The sequence below is a fragment of the Macaca nemestrina genome, chromosome 2, assembly GCF_043159975.1.
Source record: "Macaca nemestrina isolate mMacNem1 chromosome 2, mMacNem.hap1, whole genome shotgun sequence".
Lineage (NCBI taxonomy): Eukaryota > Metazoa > Chordata > Mammalia > Primates > Cercopithecidae > Macaca > Macaca nemestrina.
This window is the reverse complement of record NC_092126.1, coordinates 43,811,428-43,832,870: the sequence shown is the minus strand read 5'-3', so window position 1 is coordinate 43,832,870 and position 21,443 is coordinate 43,811,428. Positions and strand designations below refer to the sequence as shown.

The following is a 21,443-nucleotide window of genomic DNA, read 5'->3' as shown; positions in this document are numbered from 1 at the left end:
ACTTTGAGGGCCCCAAAGTACCAAGCTATCCACCACCTCACACTGCACGGGTTGGTCTCACCGCCCAAGGGGCCATTCAGCACCAGCTGCTGTCTGACTTGCTCCTGCACACCCTCTGGTCCCTTTCTCTGTGTGGCCTTCCCTGATCTGCCACCCCGTGTCCCCTCCCTGCCCCAGGTTGGGTCAGGTTGCCCCTCTTCTGGCTCATGCCCCCTAATATGGCACCCAAATTACTTCCATTTCTACTTCTTGCTCTTCTTCCATTTCTTCCTCTTCTTTCTCTAATGCTGCCACCACTGCTGCCACCTGTGCCAGCTACCATTCATGGAGGGCTGCTGTGTCCTGGGCACTGGGCCTGAGGGCAAGGGCGGCCCCAAGGAGTGGCCTTTCTTCTGCAACCCCTCAGAAGCCCACTCCCTCCCTCACTGCTCCAGCCCAGCCATACCCTGGTCTTATTGTGGCTCACATCTGCCTAGTTCTTCCAGCCTCAGGCCCCCTGCACTTGCTGCTTAGTCCATCGGGAACGTTCTGTCCCCTGGACCATCACAGGGCTGGCCCCCTCACTTCATGTGGGTGCCTGCTTGTGTACTACCTTCTGGTACCTGGCACATGATAGAAGCATAAAACTAAAATTTGTGTAATAAATGCTGATCAAAGTGAATGTTTTCTCTTCCTTGGATGTAGAAAAGCATATTTAATTCATATTTATGAATGCAAAAAAGCATTTACTAAATATGGCATATAAATAACTGATAACCTTAATGCTGGCTAAACGTAATACTATGAGGGTTAAAATAGCACCTTCCTCATAAAGCACATGGCATTCACAAAGAGGCAGCTTCTACTACAAAGGCTTTGAGAGTCACAGGGTGTGTCATCATGGATGGAAACCCTGGGGCAACAAACTTGTGGCCCGCCAGCTAGTGTTTGGCTCAGCTGACTGCACCCCGCCTGCTGGCCCCAGTATTCCGTTTCACTAGACTAGAATAATGGGCATGCTCCAGGGCACACCACCTTTTAGGGGTCACAACTTTAGTAATTTTTAAAGCTGAAGTAGCACCTGGGAGGACAGCAGGTATTGCTGGTGACCCAGATCCCACAGTCCTGGGGGAGTCAGCAGCCCAGAGAGGGTCCCCCTCACCGGGGTTCCTGCTCACTCTTCCTCTTAAGTACCTGTTTATAATGATGCGTCAACTATTACTGTTTTTAAAGATTACATTAATTAAATGATATTAAGTAACAAAATATGCATACTCCACCCTCTTTACACAAAGGATTTAAGGTGGCTTCTAAAAATACAGAATGTTCAATAAAATAAAACTAGGCAAAGGAAAATGAGGGCAGAGGCAGCCAGGCCACCTGGTCCCTAGGAACTGAATCTTTCAAATGGGAGCGCCAAAAATGGCCCCATTAGAGGGTCCTGGCATCACTGTGACAGGGGCCCTGCAAGACGAGCTGCCAAGTGTCACTTTTAAAGAACAGCCCTGGCTGTAGTGAGGTAATCCATGACTTCACCAGGCTCGCCCTCCCGGGGCAGGCTGGCACCCCAGAAGCATTCCATCAAAATAACGTCTTCCCCACTTCCTTCATCTCCCGACCTCATTCAGTAAACTCTGCTAGAATGTTATGTGCCTCCAGACACATTTGCTGAGGTCTAGCCCAACATTTTATTGCTAACTATGCCTCTAATTTTAGGGCCATGCCATTTCCATACAATTTCCACTCTCTGTTCAAATATTTTTCATCCTAAGGGCTTTCAACCAAGAACAGGCTGCCTCTACTCCTGTGAAAAATTAGAAGGGTAAAATAATTCTTACATTTATATAGCCCGGCAATTGCTAACGTGCATTTGTCTGTGTCATCTCACTTACTCCTTGCCCCAACCTTGCAGGGGGAGCCTTGTGATCCCCCTTTCAGAGGTAGGAGGCTGAGGCTCAGAGGGCACTAAGGGGCTTGCCCGCTGCTCTGAACGGAGCAGGTGAGGTGGGGTGGAGGACTGTTAACTCAGTGCTCGCTGTACGGTGTCCCAACTGTTTATTGAAGTGAAAAACATCAGGGTAGGAGGGTGAGCTGCAGACTGGCCTGGGCTCAGTATATCTGCTGTGTTGCTTCAAACAGGTGTCCTTGCTTCTGTGGGCCTCCGTCTTTTCAACTGTAAAATGGCACTCACATGTAGGACTGCTCTGAGCCCAGGCTCCTGCAAACAGTATGGTTCACCAAGTGTAGGTCACTCACCTATCCTGTGATTCTCCATCCTACAGGATATAACAGATACTTGAAAATGACTTTTAGAAAAAGTGCAATTTACCTGTTAGCCACCAGAGTGCAGTCAATTTCTGGTCGCTTTGTCTTGGGAATGACATACAGTGGGTACCTGTCTCCGTGGCGAATGAACACATGCACTGAGACCAGCTTAAAATGATGCGGGGCATGACCTGTGAGAGAGAAGCACATTGTCTGGTTATCACTCAATAGGTGTCAATCCTTTTAGAAGGGGGCCAAGGGGATGACCTGGCCATGTTCGTGCCGGGAATCTGAGCGGGAGGCAGCAGGGGCCACCATGGGGTTGCAGAGCCACAGTGAAGGGGCCCTGGCTGCCATGCTGGATGGGGGCCACTGAGCAGTCGTACAAGGCGGGACAGAGGAACGTGAGTAGGTTGATTATGTCCCAGACCTCCTGGAAACCACGGGAGGCTGGTGAAATGTGGGCATGACTACTAATGTGGCCTCACTCACAGGCACAGACTAGGGAGAGATCCACGGAAATACTAGAAACAACGATTTCTGCTTTAAATCTTTCATAAGACAAGGGAGGCCACAAAGAGATCAATAAGGATTCAACACTATGCTCTGATACACTTTTAGAAAAGCAAAACTTGTAGAAATTGCCTCACTTCCATGGCAAGACGCCAGCAGGACATCCTGTGGACATCCTAAGTCCCAAGAGGCTACCCTGAAAAGCAGAGTGTCTCAACGTGCTGCGCTAGTGCCTGCCAAGGCCACCTTTCTACCTTGCTGCTGTCTCACTGAAGATCATGATGATGGCAAACATTTGTGGTGGGTTGATCGTGAGCCACGTGGTATGTTCAGAGCAGTTACTGAAACCTCCCCAGTCCCAGGCATAAGTCCTGCAAGTTACTCCCATTTTATAGAGGAGAATGCAAGGACCCAGGAACTCATTCAAGGGCACAGCCTGGTGGCAACTGCAGCACTTGGGTCCTGGCCATCTTGCTACTTACCGCTATGCAATGCTGCTGGAATAACTAGTCCCCAAAGGGGTGTCTGTCCTGGCGGCACAGTCAGGCCTACCTTCCATGCTGCGCTCAGCCACGCTGGGGATGTTGCAGTACAAAAGAGCTTCGTAAACAGGGTCTGTCACAGGGGGCTCCGTCACAGGGTCGGGCATGATTCTCTTTCGACTCTTGCTACTCACTCCATTCTTAGCTGTTGACACCGGGATCAGGTGGACTGAAATGAAGCAAGGCAGGTTGTGATGCATAGTTCCTGGGGCACCAGGCCAGCTGCATGGCCCAGTGCAGGGCTGGATTTCACTTTGAGGAGCTATTCTTGCACTGAGAATCAGGGTACACTTCAGTGGAGCAGAAGTCAGCTTCCCATTCGAGAAGGGCTTCTGAGCCCCAGTGTGTCCTGCCCCTTCCTCACTGCCACTACCCTCTCCTTGCCATCTACTCAACACCAGGGGGGCCTTCCAAGCAAAGGGGCCTCACTCAGGGCAGTTGGAGGAAGAACTCACACACTAACTTCTTAGGACCTGATTACCTCTTCCTAATGCCCTTCAATTCCAGTAACAAGGAGGAAAACCGTCATCCCTCATTGAAGACCTGCTAGGTGCCAGATGTGGGTGTCTGACATACCCCATTTATCATCATCTGCTTTATGCTTTGTGGGCCTTCAGAATCACTCATTTAACCCATGAGAGCACTTTACAGAAGAAAGCCAATGACCAAGGCATGTGTGGTGGGTGAAAGACTGTCTCACGCTCACTCCTTGACTTCGGGCCAGCTTCCCTGCCACTGTCTTGGGGTGGCATGTGTGGGTCCTGCAGTCTGTGTGCTTGTCCATCTACCACCCTCATTCCATTAGTGAGCTGACCCTTTGCCACAACGTGTGGTCAGGCTGGACTGTCAGTCACGGTGTCCCTACCCTCTGATAGGGGTGGACATGTGACCAGAGTCAATAAGGATAGTAATGGGGCAACTGGACTCCCTTTCCTCGAGATGGGTGACATATAGACAATAGAAGAGGTGCTCTTTTTCTTTTGGATGCTAATCTGTAAGAATGGAAATGTGGGGCTGCTCAGCCATCTAACCCTCGTGAACAGCTTCTATCTCAGTGGTCCCGAATCTCTCCATGTCTAGGGAATGTGTTTACAGCATCATAGATCCTCTACAACTCCCAACACAGTAATAGTCATACTTTCAGCATCCGCCCATTGAGGGAAATAAATGAAAATAAGTGTGCTCACAGATCTATTTAACTTCTAATAGGTTTATTAGTCACCATAATATCTATACATACACACGAACAATAGCTAAAACAGGGACCAACCACCAGCCTAAATCAATGTAAATTCCCTAATTACTTCTACAAATTCTTCTGCATAAATATTTAAAACTTCCCTTTGGCAAACAGATGCCATAAACAAAGATAAAAGACAGGCAACACACCGAGAGAAAAATATTAGCAACTAACCTAACAAATGATTAATATCCAAAGTCCATAAGAGCCCCTACACCTGAAAAATCATTAAAGGATATGAACAGGCCAATTGCAGAAAAATAAATACTAATGGCCAATAAACACATGAAGAGATGCTTAAGATTAGATAAATATAAAACAATGTGGTATTATTTTTCATAATTAAGTTTATTCATGATTAAAGAAACAGAAGTCAAACAGTAGACTATATTAATAATTTTTCCTCATCAAACCGGCAAATCATGTTTTAATGATAACACTCAATATTGGGAAGGGTGTGAGAACCTGACGCTTCCAAACGTCGTAGGGGAGGGTGGAAATTGGCGCCTTTCAGGAGTGTTTGGCAGTAGCCATCAAAATGGAATATGTGTACTATTCCATTTTGTGTACTATTCTGTGCCTTGGAATCCATTCTGTATGTATAAAGATAGCGATGCCCACACACACAAATGTAAATGTATGGCCAAAGAGATTCCCTGCAGTGCTGTTTGTAATAACAAAAAAGGGAAATAACCTAAATATCCATTTCTAGCAGAACAGAATGTTATGTCCCTGCTGTGGAACGTTCTAGCCCAGTTAAAAAGAAGGGAAAAGAATCAAAGATAAATTAAGTGAAGTGAATACACCAAGTCACTGGCTACTGATATAATCTTCGTGTAAAGAAAAAAAAAAACCATAAATGCATAAATATACAGGGATTGGTTTATTACGTAACTGCACAGAAAAAATGTCTAGAAGGTTACCCACCATAACACAGCAGTGGTTTTCTGCTGGGGAAGGATGGAATGGGGCGTGAGAAAGTATTTTTACTTGTTTCATATATTCGCACACACACATACGTACAGTCAGGAGTTGCGTAACAATGGGGATGCACTGAGAAATGGTCCTTAGGCAATTTTGTCATAGTGTAAGCATCATAGAGTGTACTTACACAAACCTAGCTGGTAGAGCTTTCTACACACCTAGGCTATTTGGAACAGCCTGCTGCTCCTAGGTTACAAACCTGAACAGCCTGTTACCGCACTGAATGTTGTAGGCAGTTGTAACACAATGGTAAGTACGTGTGTATCTAAACATGTCTCAACATAGAAAGAATACAGTAAAAATATGGTATTATAATATGGCACCACTGTCATATATGTGTTCTGTTGTTGATGGAAGTCTTTATGTGGTACATGACTATATATATTTATAGTAAGCACATATTAATGTATTATATATGTATAGAAATATATATTTCTGTATTTCTATGCTGTCTAGGTATGCATTTTTTTTTTTTACAGTGAACATATTTCCCATCATTACTTGTGTTACCAAAACAACAATCAGAGAGATACAGAACTGGTGATTCACCCACCCAACATTAGCCCTTTGGGTGCTCCTAGAGCCACTTTCTTTCCAGTAGTTGGAAGGTGCTAGGATGACTAACACAGCCCAGGTGTTCAGAGGGAATTCACTATAGGGAGATTAGCACAAGAGCATGGAAATATAGAAAAGTGCTAAGGCCGTCTCTTAGGGACCTGGCCCTTCTGGCTGGCTCAGTCCTTGATTCTGCTCTTTTGTGAAATATACCAAGTCCTGGTCCCTTGGCCCTGCCTGTGGGCACACTTCCTTACGGTCTGGGCCAGGGAAAGAAGCAGCTAAGGAGACAGGATAATATGAGTGACACAGAAATGGAGGGGCACAGGTGAGGACAGTGGGTGTCCTAGAGTGCCCACAGTTTGCTAGTTCATCTGTAAGCACCCGGGGTGAGGCCTGTTGTGGCTGCCACTTGGGAACCATGGTGGTCGGGTGCAAACGACACACCCATGACCCAAAGAAGCAGTGGTTTGAAAACCACAGATAAAGATCAGAATGAGACCTTCCATCCAGAAACATTTTATCTGCTGCTTCCTCTGGTATCTGGGCCTGTCAACCTCGTCCACTAGTTCAGAATGTGAGATCACCCTGTACTATCTGTGCCTCCCTGAGTCACCAGGACATGGCATCAGTCCACAAGGGGCTCTCCCAATACCAGGCATTCAAAACAGGTCCTGACCCATAGAAGCTGTGAGGAGAAGTCTTGACCCCAGTTCCATCTTGACCCCAATCCCAACCTGGTTCTCACTGTTCTGAGTTGCTCTGAGTCGCTCCACCCCACAGGACGTTTCTCACCTATGCTCCGCTGTTTGCTGGTAACTCTACCCTCACCCTCTGCTCCTGAAATCTGGCCAACACTGTAACTGGTCCTAGGGATCACCTCCTCCAGGAAGCCCACCCTGAATCCCCAGATAGTTCCCATATCCCTCTTCTATGAGCCTACCCAGTTCCTGCTGCCGCCATGGCTCACAGCATAGCATATGCAAGCAGGAGTGTCCCAGGTTGTCACCCTGCCATCAAGGGCTGGGACTGTACCTCTTTCACATTTATGTCCCCTGCTGACTGACAGAGGATAGGTCTTCCAAAAATACCTGCTGAACTGGGCCAGATGCTGTGCTCCATGCTTTTGAGGAAATATCTCATGGACTCCTCATGTGGAGCACTGAGGGTTGCTGAGCCAGTCTGGGGTGAGGGGCATCCAAGACAGGCTTCCCAGAAGAGACACCTAGCTGGGCCTGAAAGGCTGATGAAGCTGCTGTGTGGAGGGGAAGAGGAGAGGAGCAGAGGGGAGGCTGTGAAGCACAGCTGAACACGGCAGATGAGGGTCAGCAAGCTGGCTCAGGATATGCCTTGGGTCCCGTAAGGCCTGGTCAGGATGGCCTCACCAGGGTCGATGTACAGGCTGGGCTCCAGAAGGAAGGCTGGGAAGGGGCCTGGAGGAGCAGACCCCAGGCTGCAGGCCGCCTCTGCCCTGGTGTGGTGCTACTCACCACATCAGCTCTTGAGGCTTGCCCTGATCATCTAGATAAAGGGAACTGAGGGACAGACCCAGGGGCTGGGGTAGACACTGCTCCAGGACACTGCTCCTCCCAGCAGGCTCTGCCCAGGCCCCCTGTGCCTCTAGCTGGCCTGTGGGATAATTAGAAACTCTGCTGACCTCAAGCAGATGACAGCAGCTCAGATGTCACAGGGCAAGAGAAAGAGGCTGTGGGGGCGTCAGAAAGAATAGTGGGCAGATAAATAGATGGAAGGATAACAAGTTTCTTTATGTAGGTGGGAAAACCCATGAATCTAAATGAGTGCCCTGGGGCCACTGTGCCACCAGGACCAACATGAATAACATGATATGAGATATCCTTTACTGATGATTAACTCTGTACCAATAGGCATGCAATTTCTCTGTGGTGTGATTACCAAGTAGGAGGGCACATTTCCATAAGCTACCTTTGGAAATGAGCCTCTCTTTTATGGTAGCGTTCTCTGCTCATCTCATCTACGATCACTTTCATCCTGTCCACACATCTACAACCCTCATGTGTAAAGATGCTGATAAGGTCGCAATTTCAAAGAAATGGCAGAGAACATAGAACATGACCTCTAAAGCATCTCCTTGGGACCCTCCCTCTCAAAAGCAACCAACAAATTTCTTAGAATCATGAGTAAAACAACCAGATGCTATCCCATGCAGGCTCCCTTCCCACTACCCTTCTCCACCCCATCTCCCAAACACACAGTGGATGACGCCGTGTGTATTACTAGTAAACAGTCCCATAGCTATAGCTAGGATGCAAGCCAAACTGATCCTCTCTCTGCTTTTCCCAGCTTTGGATCTCAACCTAGAGTTGTATCCATCAGCCAGATAGTAGACCTCAGGCAGAGGCAGGTCAAGGGAGTTACCCAAAGTCCTACAGCCTGTAAGCCCAGGCCTGCTCACCCACTAAGCTCCGTATTCATGCATTTGTCCATCCGGCCATCCAACATGCATGCAGCACGTGCTGGGGATTCTTCAGAGAATAAAATGGACAAGGTCTCTGCCCTCACCGGGTTTACAATCCAGTTGTGGGGGACAGTCAGACATTGAATAAGAAAAGTGGGGGAGAAAGCACATGGACCATAAGAAAATAGCCTTCTCAGTCACGGGGCCCCCCTGCACTGCCTGGTTGCTGGTTGGGGCGTGCAGGTATGGAAATGATGCAGTGAAGATATGGATACAAAGAAAATATTGGGAAGTTACCAGAGATGATGGCTAATACTGGGCGTCAACTTGATTGGGTTGAAGAATACAAAGTATTGCTCCTTGGTGTGCCTGTGAGGGTGTTGCCAAAGGAGATTAACGTTTGAGTCAGTGGGCTGGGGAAGGCAGACCCACCCTTCATCTGGGTGGGCACAGTCTAACCAGCTGCCAATGCAGCTGGAATATAAGCAGGCAGAAAAATATGAATAGAGAGGCTGGCCTAGCCTCCCACCTACATCTTTCTCCTGTGCTGGATGCATCCTGCCTTTGAACATCGGACTCCAAGTTCTTCAGTTTTGGAACTGGACTGGCTCTCCTTGCTCCCCAGCCTACAGATGGCCTATTGTGGAACCTTGTGATCATGTGAGTTAATACTTAATAAACTCCCATATATATATATATATACACACACACACATGTATATATATCCCTCTAGAGAGCCCATGAGTTCTGTCCCTCTAGAGAGCCCAGGAAGGGTCAATAACAGCTTTAAGCAAAACATGACCTAATCAATTAGACTTTGGTTATCAGCCAACACTAGAAACTTGTCTAGAGACATGTTTCATCTAACGATGATTTGCTCATTTTGATTTTTGTTTATTCCATTGATGGTCCCCATGGAACAGAAAAAAGGAGGGAAAAGGTCAGGGTCAGAGTCAGATCATAAGAGTACAGGTTGCTAGGCCACAAGCCCCTGTCTGGCCTTTGAACCTCAGGGCACCTTAGTTATCCCTGAAACTCAACAACCCATAGGGGCAGCAGATAAAGTTACAGCCAAGCATTTGCTGCTAGCTCATTATCTGGGAGTTACTTTGACTTGCACAAGGACACACCAGTTTCTTTCCCATAGGGTGCCAAGCCAATCTCCCTGATCTCCAGGTCACCTCCCTATACCAAGGCTCTGGGATAGGGCTGAGGACAGAAATCTACCTGCATACGTGGCCTTCTTCGTGCCTTAGGAAACTGCTGTATGCAAGCTCCTCACAGGTGCCTTGAAACTGACTAATGGAGCACAAGGAAGGGCCCCATCCCTAGGTCAGCTCATCTCTTCCCACTTCCTTCTGTGGAGACAGACCCATCCTCCTTTGGGAGCAGCTCCTCTTCTCATGCCAACCCCATGGCCCGGTGGGGGGTGTCATGCTGCTCCTCCAGGACCATGTCTCCACCGTGCTAACCAGCCCAGGGATGGGGATCTGACTCTAGGCAGCTGTGCCAATAAGGGACTTTTCCGGGAAAGACAGGCTGTCCCATGTGGAAGACACTTCTGCAGTGGCACTCAGATGGCTTCCAAACCCCTCCCTCCTGCCATCCTCATGCTGTGTGACAGCCAAATCACCTGATTACACAGACACCTGGCAGATTACAGCTGGGTATCAGGGATCCAGAGTTTCCCGGGAAATGTGAGCATGATGAGGCTAAAGTGTTGGCTCAGCTCTGTCTCCATTGCTGTGGGCTCACCTGCCACACAAGTCACCCCACTGACAACACCAGCAAAGAACCTCTCGGGGCCAAGGTCCAGCTCCACTATCTGTTTTCTACCTTCTTAGCTCCAGGGTCTGCCTTGTCCTTTTTGGGACTTCAGCACTGGGCTAGTCACTTCCTTAGGGGATTATAGTCACTTTTTCCTTGGAACTCCACTGAAGTCCGTCCTCAGTTGCCCCTGCTACCATGGTTCTGAATGCAGGGAGGTAGCCTGGGGCTGGGGGCTGCAAATGAGCTATAGTATTACAAAGATGTGAGTTCATGCCCTGGCTCTGTTACCTCCTAGCTGTGTGACCTGGGGCAAGTATCCCTGCTCTCTGTGCCTCACTTCTTTCATCTGTCAAATGAAGGTGATGATACCTACAGATCAGGGTGGTAACAATGATGATGAGATACCACCTGTGAATGGATTCTGGTAAGGAATCAATAAATGCTATTTTCAATTTTTAAAAAAGTGAGCAGGACATGGTGGTGCATGCCTAGAGTTCCAGCTACTCGGGGGACTGAGGCAGGAGGATCGCTTGAGCTCAGGAATTTGGGGCTGTAGAGCGCCCTGATCACACTACTGCATTCCAGCCTGGGTGACAGAGTGAGACCCCATCTTATAAATGAATGAATGAATGAATGCTATTTTCTGCATCCATCCCCTGGATGTGATTATTCCTGTTTCTTGCAGGCTCTTAAAAGGCACTCCCTTCAACTTGGGATCTGGAAGGGATATTATTAAACCCCTGTGTCCACCCCTTCACAAAAGCACAACCAGCCAATCTCCCTTCTTCTCTCGGCCACTCCAATTTTAGCAGCTTTTCTGGCTCCCTTAAATACATTCAGCTTATCTGAGATAGTGCCTTCTCATAAGCTAAAACACCCCCAGTCCTGCCACCTAATTTCTCCAATTTTCTCCCCCAAATAAACCGAAAGTCTCTTGAATTCTCTCTCTCCTTCACTGATCTGCCAAGGAATAATGACTCGCTCTGTCAATTCCCACAATTCCCTTAGTGCTCCTCAACCCACTAAATTATCTTAAATGTCCACCCTGTCTCTAACCTGTACTGAATTTTAAAAGTGCACTGTAACCGTCAAATGAAAACCAGAACCACAACGAAGAGCCCACAGTTGTTATCTGCCTCTCATCATCTGCTTTTAAAGGCCGGAGTGGGAATCATGTTATACAGGTGAAATGGGAGAAGTCCAGCCCACATTCGTAGACTTTGAGACACTTGGTTTTATATAAATGAGATTGATCAAACAGTTGAATCCGCTTTTCCCATTTTGATCTATCCACTTTGAGCCGCAATACACCAACCTTTCTTGTTTTCCTCATTCTTAATGTTGCCTCATGGTGAACCACATTAGGTAAGAATTTATTAAGTGCTTCTGATACGCCTGGTAGCATTCAGGGAGCCGGAGAACTCCAGCAGAATTCAGGGCTGGGCATATCCTATCAGCCTGGAGCTCTGCTCCCTGGGCTATTTGCAAGCTCTATCTCCTCCCTCCCTGACGCTTTCCTCTGACATTTGCCTCCGGGACCTAAGTCCACCCATTGCTAGGGCATGGGGGCTCCCCTGTGGCCTTGGCTTGAGCCCCAGTTGCAGCCTCTCAGAGGGTTGGGGAAACCCCACACTCTTCTGGGAGCTGCTGGTAACTGGCCTGACCCTAACAGGGCCATTGGATTAGATGATGCCAACACCAGACTCCACATCAAGACAGAAGCTAGAAATAAGAGATTTCCAGGACAGGCCTCCAAAAAGAACCACGAAAAGAACCTGTCTCCTTAACCTTTTTGGGTCATGAAGGTTATGACCCTCATCTTTGAGAATCTGATAAAAACTATTGATCCTTATCTCTGAAAGAGTACCTTAAACACAGTCTTGTGAATTTGACTTCTGGGGGTTTACTGGACCCCTGAAACCCCATGGGACAACGCAGAAGTCCACGGGTTCAGGCTAAGAACACAACGTACCTGGAAACAGGTTTTCAATTTCAACACTAAAGAAGAGATGAACACATTTTCTTTTTTCAAAATAAAAAGGGATCTTCAGGCTTCATAAAAACACGAATTCATCCTAAAATAGCCATTCAACACTAAAGTATAAAAAGAAAAGGAAAATCACCCATAAATCCTAACACCCAGAGAACCCCAAGGAATATTTTAGTGTATTTAAGTATCCATGTGCCCTGCCAGAGGCTAAACATGTGCTTCTGTCCCTGCTCTGGTGGGAATGGTGATGGATGGTCACTAAGGCCCAAGGACATTGTTCTCTCTCCCCCGAGGAGCAAATAAGTTTCCTGTGTCTCAAAGGTCTGCAACCTACTGAGGCCACCAAACCAGCAAGCTGTCCTTGAGGGTGGGTGGGTTGTCTGCCTTCTCTGTAAAGGCTCAAAAGAGACAGCCAGGCAGGTGAGGGGCTTTGAGGAGGCCACCTCAAGGAAAGAGAGAATGTGGCCCAGGGTGGGGCCTGTACTCTCAGGCATCTGGACATCCCACAAGAGCTGCCCCACCCTCTGGTAGATACCTAGGGCTGGTGAGGACAGGCAGACCCCTGGCCAGTGGAGTCCAGCCCCTCGGATGACACAGGGAAAAGAGAAAGGCAAAGAGAGGCAAGAGGTGATGCCGAAGCTCCAGCCAGGTAAATCCTAGAGAGGGGCCATGTATCCCACCTACCTCCCCATCCTCTCCCACCTGAACCCACCCCTGAGCTATGACTCTGAGGCACCGTGCATCTGCAGTGTGTGTGGCAGCCACACTGGCAGGAGGGCAGGATGGTAGTGAAGTTAGGATGGTGAGGGAGTCCCAGAGCTCTCTCCCAGGTGCCTGCCCTATTTCACCCTCGTGTACAGGATTCAGATTCTGCCCTTGTAGCCTCTTTTAGATCAGCCTCTTTCTTCCCTCTCGCAAGGTGAGGCTGCTAGTACGTGACAGGGCTCTGCCTCTGATCAGTATTCACTTCATTTCAAGGTGGGGATCCTCCTTTTAATGTCATCAGCATGGGGCCAGAGCCCTGTTGCCAAGACAACAGGGAGTGAGTGGGGTCTGTGCTGGGTGGCTTCGCTCAGCGGGTGCACACTCTGCCTGTCAGACTCCAGCTGGCCTCGTGCTTTCCCTGCAGTGGGTACAGCCATGTAAATCCTGTGGCTTTCTATTCTGTTCATCTCTTCAGTGGATCTTGGAGATCTACAGGCACTCTCCTGAATTCACTGAATACTTCTACTGATGCTTTCTATTTTTACTAACTAGCCATGCTAGTATTTGCTCTTGCTGACTCAAGACACACACACACACACACACACACACACACACACACACTCACTCTCTCTCTCTCTCTCTCCCCCCCCCATATAAAGGTACTATTTTTAAATTTAATATATTATGCACACCTTCGAAGTCAATAGAGACAGGTCTACGTGATCATGAGGTAATGGGGTATTTACTGTTGTACAAGTTGGTTGCCTTCTCCTTTGTTTCCTATTACAAATGATGCTGCAGTAAACATCTTTAAACAGATATCTCTATCCCCTCATCTAGTTATTGATAAGAACTTCTTTAAGATAAGGAACTAAGAAGAAGGAAGGGCAGAAGGGAGAAAGGGAGAGAGGGAAGGAGGGAGAGAGGGAGAAAGGGAGAGAGGGAGGGAGACAGAGAGGGAGGGAAGGAAGGAGGGAGGGAGGGGGGTGAGGCCATTATCTAGCTCCACCCTGAAAGAAAACTAGAAATGACCCACAGACATAAATGTGTCCATTCTCAGCTTGCAGAAGAACCTGCTACATGATACTCTCACTTTCTCACTCCAATGCATCTACAACATGAGCTTAAGAAATTGTGACAGTAGCTTATTTGTCAGATTTAATTTTGTCACTCATCTATGGTGGGTTTTTTTTTTCACCTGTAGATATTTAACTCTATGTGACAACTGGACATAAAGTGTTCTGAGGAAAAGCAAAATTAAAACTCCCAGAAATTACACAGAAAGTAAAATCGTTAAGAAAAGGACCAAAATTAATAAAAAAAATACAAAATTTAAAACTTTGGTCACAGTGATGAGATGGCGATATGACAGAACTCTTAGGTTAAAACTGTAAACTTTCACTTTCAATTTCTCATACTTTTTGTCTCCAGCTCAACATAATAAAAGCCCAGGAGGAAGCACACTGGGGCTTTTAGGATAGAGGACACAGTACGTTAGACCCTGGGCATTCTAAGGGCTTACATCCCCAAACCTTTTCCATGAAGCATACTGAGATCTTCACACATCCCCAGATTCAAACATACCACTCTGTGCTTTTCTCCACTGAACGTACACAGGACAAAGAACAGAGGACAACCACCTCCCCTGGCTGTGTGGCAGGACCTGGCTTCCTCAGTGGCTGAGCACCTCACTTCCCGCTACTTTCATCCAGATGTGTGCCTCAGCAGAGTCACTGTCACCATATACTACAGATCTCAGGGGTCTCTGCAAAGAGGCGAAACCACAAATGCTAATGGCCATCTACAAGAGTGAGCAGGATTGAGGACACGAGGGTCTGAACCACCTAGGAAGGTGTCACAGCACCCTGGCACCTGTCAGGGCTCTTCGCTTGCCTACTCAGAGGCAGTTCTATGATAATGTACTCACTGTTCTATCAAGCATTGTTGTTTTCTTTCTTAGCGGATATCAGACCGAAAAGCAGCACAGAAAAAGGAAGGGGATATAGGGGATCGGGGCCACAAGAAACATGATAGCTCTGCAGGTGGAGAGTTCCCAGGGAAACTATGCACGCTCTTTCTCTCCCTCCCCCCCCCCCGTCTCTCTCTCTTTCCCCTCCGTCTCTCCCTCTTTCCTTCCCCTGTCTCTCCGTCTCTCTCGCCCCTTCCCCTGTCTCTCCCTTTCTCCCCCGTCTCTCCCTCTCTCTCCCCATCTCTCCCTCTCTCTCCCCATCTCTCCCTCTCTCTCCCCATCTCTCCCTCTCTCCCCACATCTCTCCCTCTCTCCCCACATCTCTCTGTCTCTCCCCTCCTGTCTCTCCCTCTCTCACACAGACAGAGCTGGCTAAGCAGGCCTCCTCAGCTCCCCACCTGACAACTTCTAAGCAGGTTGCCCCCTTGGCTTCCAGACCACTCCTGTCCGCAGGCCACCCCCTGGCTGCTGCTGTTCTGTCTCCTTCGTGGCCCCTTGTCCTCTGTCTGCCCAGATTTTCTTCTTTGGCTCTCTCTTCCATCTGCACCACAGGGCACAAATTCAGAAGCTGAGAGGGACTAGGCAGGTGGGTGCTGTGGCGACCAGGAGAGCACTACCCCCGCCCAGGGAGGCAGACCCCACTCAGCTGCCTGGCTCCTGCCAGCGGCCCCTGTAATGCACTGCGGGCCTCAGGTTGCTGGAGAGTCTGGTTTTTCAAAGAGGGGCTGGAAGTTTACATGAAATTGCCTAGTTTTAAAACACTGGTAAATAAATTTAAAAATCTAAAAACAGGGGTTGGGCCAAACAAAACAAGTTCACAGGCTGTTGGTCTGGAGCAGCTTCCACTGCTCCAAGGAGCCCTGGTCGTCCGGAAACCAGGGCTTCACCAGCAGGGAATACAAAGTCCCCAGATGGTGGCTTCTGACAGGTCTCTTACAGGCCTCAGACTGTCAGGTCCACTCTTAGGCAGGACACTGCATCCAGTGGGCCTGTTGGCTACCTCCAGTGATGTCCATGCCCTTCAATGACTCCTCCCAGCCTGGTCTCTTTCCTGCTCTGCCCCCAGCTTGTCCTGCTGCCTGGGCCCTGTCCCACTTCCCTTCTCGCTCTGAGCACTTTCTGTTGGCCTCTCCCTTCAGACCCAGGGAGCCACTAGCCCCACATGGCTGACTTCCCAATCTGTGTTCTGAGAATTTACTTCCACCTTTGGCAGACTTATCCCTAAAGGAGATGAGACATTTATGTGAATGAATGCATGCATGCATGAAGTGTCTACTGAACTCCCCAAGCCAGACTCCTGGCTGCCGTGGTAGTCCCCTCGACCCCAGCATCCTAGCCCCAAGACACCACTCAAATAGCTAGAGTCCCACAGAACCACCATGACGTCTCTTGGCTTTGCTTCTTCCTTTCAGGGTCAATACCTTCACTGGGGCCACCCTCAGCTTGCTACTAGATGAGCAAAACAGCCTCCGAGGTGCCTCCCAGCATCACCCTTTCCACCAGCCTCTGAACTGGCACTTCTTAGATTTTGTGTGCATTAGACTCACCCAGGGAGTCTGTTAAAGATGCAGATTTCTGGGTTCCGCTACCACCAAGATTCTGATACTGTAAGGAAGGGCACAAAATGTGCTTTTATTTTGGTTTTGGAACATGCATTTTGACAAGCTTCCCAGGTGCCTCTGATGAAGGTGCTTTGGAAAACATGTGCTGGACTGTAGTCTTTCCAAGACACAAATCTGATGGTATCTTCCTGTCTTCAGTGGCTCCTCACAGCCTCAGAAATAGTATAGTGATAGGAGGTGGGTCCCAGACTTCGTTCCAACTTCACAGTTACCTACAGGTGACTCACCCGGGCCTGTTCTCTTACTCTGTCTTTGCACATTTGGCCAGGAGCACCTGTACTCAACTGCCTCCTTGACCACTCCTGCTTTCCTTAAAGGATGAACTCAGATGCCACCTCTTTTAGGGGGTCCTCCCCAACTCCGAGATGGATTGGGTTCCTGTGCTCTAGTCTCTCATACTACCCTTCCATAAATGATCTCTAATTCATTTGTTTAACAAACACATACGTAGTGATTACTATGTGCCAGGTACTGTTCCGGGTGTTTTATAAATATTAGCTGGCTGAATCCTTTGCCAACCCTATGAAATAGGAACTATCATTGTCCTCATTTTACAGATGGGGAAATCAAGGCACAGAGAGGGTAAAGAAGTTGCCTGAGGTCACATAGCTGGTAAGCGACAGGACAAGGATTTGATCCAGGCAGTCTGGCTCCAGAGCCCATGTTCTTTCTGACCCCACTGTGCTGCTGCCTCTTACCCGTCCCAGCACACAGCACCTGGTATTCCAGGGTGTCTGCTTATGATTCTTTTCCACTGGACAAAGAACTCCCTGGGGCCCATGAGAGATTAAACTCTCAGCCTGGGGCCTAACACACAGTGGAAACTAAAGAACATTCGCTAAAGAACAAAGTGTCACATACTCATGGCACTGGATCAATGAGAAAAGATAAAATTCATCAAACCTCAGAGTTTAAAGAGACTTTAACTGGGATCAGACTCAATGACCTGTCCAATACTTCACTCTTCAAAGAGCAGCCCTCCAGGGCTTGCAGACTCCAGTGACGGAGAACACACTATCCATTCCACCTCTGGTGGCACTGACTGTTAGCAAGTTCTACCATATGCTTAACTGAAATGTGTCTCCACGTTCACCTCCTCTTGTAGAGAGGGCCCTTCAGATACTGACGACAACCCCCACTCTCATTTTTGCAGGTTAGCCCTCCTCTTGTCCTCCTTTCCCACTGGGAATCTGAATCTCCAGTTCACCGTGAGCATTCCCTTCGACTCTGCTCTGGCCAATCGGGGCCTTGCCCAAGAGGGAAACCCCAGATATGGGTGCCATGTGCTCAGTATAAATTAACCCCATCATGGCCAACGCACTCTGATTAAAAACAAATACATGTGTGATCTATTTCAAAAGGTTTCCCCACCAAGTGGCTGAAGTAACATAAGCTCTGGCAACTTCTGGAACACCAGAAGCCCTGGTTTCTGATGATGGTGCACTATGACGGAACTCTGCGCTGGTTTGCTTAAAGGGTTTACGTTGGCTATGCTTCCATGAGCCAAGGGTTTTCCCATAACATCTCTGTTCTCACAGCAACCTTGCAAAACAGCAATAATTAACTCTATTTTATAGAAGAAGGAACAGGACACACAGTCACTTAGCAGGGAAGCTGACATTGAAATTATGATTCTAGAGCCTGCGTGCTCCTGTCACGCCACCATTTTGGGAGTGGTGGTCAGAACATGGAGAAATGAGCATAACATCAGCATTAAGAAAATGCAACGGCCAACGAAGGAAGTGAATGATTACAAACGAGCACAAAAAGCAGAAACATAACTCACGATTCCTAAGTCTTCACATCCTGACAGTCTTTCCTTGTTGCACTAAAGGAGTCCTTTAATTTGAAGTTATTTTTCCACTTGTACATATTTTAACCACAATAACTAAAAATATCTATGCCTTGTCTGTTCCCTTCTACAATTCAAACATCAGAAATTTCAGAATGTTTCACCTTCCAAACACAAAACATTAAAGACCTGAAAACATAAATGGAATTATTTTTATTAAAGACTACTAGCATGTAGCAAGTCATGAGCACCATTTAAGATGAACATATTTTGAGAAACTATGAACTGTATCTTAATCTTTTCTGTATTTCCGTACTACCTCCACCTCCACACTGTAGGAAAATGTCAAACACACATAAGCACTTAATAAATGTATGTGGGTTCACTATATACTTTCTGTTTCCAGAGGAAGACATACTTATTTAAGCAATCTGATTTTTGAATCGTATCCTGGGCTATTTCTTTTTCATATTCAAAACATCAGAAAAAGAAAACTACCAACAAGACCAAATAAAATATATGATCATTTCAGATAACAAAGCCATACTCTTTACTTAAAGCATGAGAAAACCAAGTTATACTTAGTTGTCTCAAATATGTTACTTAAAATAGTTATATGTGCTAATTTGGTATTCAAAAATAAGAAGAAATGGTAAAGAAAAAGTCCACATATTTTAGGATAAGAATGAGAACATAAGTGGTATATAAGCGTAAACCTGCGTGTTATGAATTAGTGCCGTTTCTTACAGCATAATACTAAGCAACCAACAAAGCAATTAAATAAATGGAGCAATTAAACTCATTTCTACAGAAATGGGGAAATTCCAAAGTTACAGTTTACCTAAAAGAAGAGCAGTAAGAACGTCCATATCTTAATATCTTTCCGATCTCCAACGTATCCAAGAATAAAAGAGCTCAGACCCAGCCAGGCTAATTTACCCTGCAAAATTTTCCTTAAAAAAGTATGGCTGAAAATTGGCTGTCCTAAAACAGAAGGTACTTTCAGAAGAGTTATATAAGCAAAACACACAGGCCAATTCAGTGACGTGGAAACCACCTCATGCAAGAGAAATGCCACAAACACAAGTAACACACATTCATGTCTCAGAACCTGTCAGCCTCTCAAAATAAAATCAGGGTTGATTGTAACATCCTACCTCTCCAACCAAAGGATGGAAAATTTTTAATGAAAATTTATAAACAATTAAACTACTGAAAATCTTACCACACTTTTTGGAAATGATTCATATTTTACAATTCATTTGCCATATGGAATATTTTTAAACTTCTGATGCCCACCTTCTTTTGACCTCTTTTCCAACTCTGGAAGGATAAAATGAGAATTTTTAATTCTCTTTACTATTAGAAATAGCCTGTCATATGCATGTGCATGGGAATATGTCACAATTGGAAGTGAATCAGGGAAACTTCCTCAAAGCCTCCTCTCCTGAAACCACCTTCTCCTACAGCCAAGCCTTCCCCATGTTCCTCTGTGCACTCATAACATTCCTCTCACCCAGCCACCTGCCCTTCTTTCCATCATTCAAACTGCAACAGAAATGCCCCTCCTCACACAGCTGTCCTGAGCGGTGTGGGTGCCAACTGCTTGTCTCCCACCCATCAAGGTGAGGTGGTTAAATGGAGAGAAGGCAGGTGACAGCAACCACACAATTCCTGGCATCGCACAGAGGTTTTCTCAGCTTTAAATACACAGCAACAGAAGGAAAGAAAATCAGGGTCTGCTTTTTAGAGCAGGCATGGATTAATGCATTCAGCAGACATTTACAAAATATTACTATGTGCTGGGCAGTGCTGGTTCCTGGGATACAGAGAGAAACAGGATGTGGTCCTGCTCTCAACAAGCAGACAATCTGGTAGAAGGAAAAGACACAAGAACTGAAAATTATAATAGTGCATGGTTAGTGAAAGGAGGGGGCTGGGTATAATGGTTCACGCCTGTAATACCAGAACTTTGGGAGGCTGACATTCTTACTGCTCTTCTCCTTCTAGGTAAATTGTGACTTTAGAATTTCCCCATTTCTCTAGAAATGGAGTTTAATTGCTCCATTTATTTCATTGCTTTATTGGTTGCTTATTATTGTGCTGTAAAAAATGGCAGTAATTCATAATGCACAGATTTATGCTTATGTAACACTTATGTTCTCACTTGAGGTCAGGAGTTTAAGACCAGCTTGGGCAACATGGTGAAACCCTGTCTCTACAAAAATACAAAAAATTAGCTAGGTGTGGTGGTGCACGCCTCCAGTCCTAGCTACCCAGGAAGCTGAGGTGGGAGGATTACCTAAACTCCTAAACTCAGATGTTGAGTCTGCAATGGGCTGTGATCGTGCTGCTGCACTTCAGCCTGGGCAACAGAGTAAGACCCTATTTCAAAAAAGAGAGGGGGAGGAAGGAAGGAAGGGAAGGAGGGAGGGAAACAGGTTCAAGGATTCAGGGCATCCTGATGTATATAAAAGAAGCACCAAACCCTTAAGGATTGCCGGAAGGGTCCTAGAGGAGAAAAGGCAAGGGCTGAAAGGGAAAGGATGAGAGGGGTGAGGAGGAGAACGCTCTTGGCAAAGGAGCACCAGGATCTGAGCACAGAAGAAGCAGAGAGGGGCCACAGGAGGGCAAGGGGCCTCCCAGAAGACCATGGGCCACCACTGAGGGGTTGCCACTAAGGAGATCCTGGGGCCACATCTGTGTCTGAGAACAGCCACTCTTAGGTGAACTGTAATGTGCACAGATTTGGGGCCTGGCCTGAGCTTAGGAATCTCAGTGGAGGATGCTGCATGGTGAGGCCCATGGCCTGGCTTTATCAGAGTGCTCCTGTCTCGTCACAGGGGATTTCCCATGCAGCCCCTGCTGCCTGTGGGGTGGGTTTGATACTAGTGACCTAATCTCCCCACCCTCCCCCAAACAACTCCAGCCCCGCGGCTGACGGAACGCTAAACAGACACCCAACTTTCAAGAACCCAATCAAAGGGCCAAACACCTCTGCTCTGTGTAGCTCAGCATAAGTCAAGCAGGGCCACTCAGCGTCTCCATCTGGGGAATCTGAACAAAAAATCTGGGAATAA

At 47.2% G+C, this 21,443-nt stretch overlaps 1 protein-coding gene across 3 annotated transcripts in view; it reads right to left on the bottom strand.

Moving 5' to 3' along the window:
* The window catches only part of LOC105469977 (2-phosphoxylose phosphatase 1), a 63,004-nt gene that overhangs the window by 12,767 nt on the left and 28,794 nt on the right, over window positions 1–21,443 (bottom strand). For all 3 annotated transcript variants that reach the window (XM_011721629.3, XM_071091022.1, XM_071091023.1), the window contains exons 3-4: window positions 3,310–3,468; window positions 2,309–2,435 (exon numbers count right to left, since the gene is read on the bottom strand). In XM_011721629.3, coding sequence (XP_011719931.1) covers window positions 2,309–2,435; window positions 3,310–3,468 — 286 coding nt within the window. The remainder of the gene's footprint in view (window positions 1–2,308; window positions 2,436–3,309; window positions 3,469–21,443) is intronic.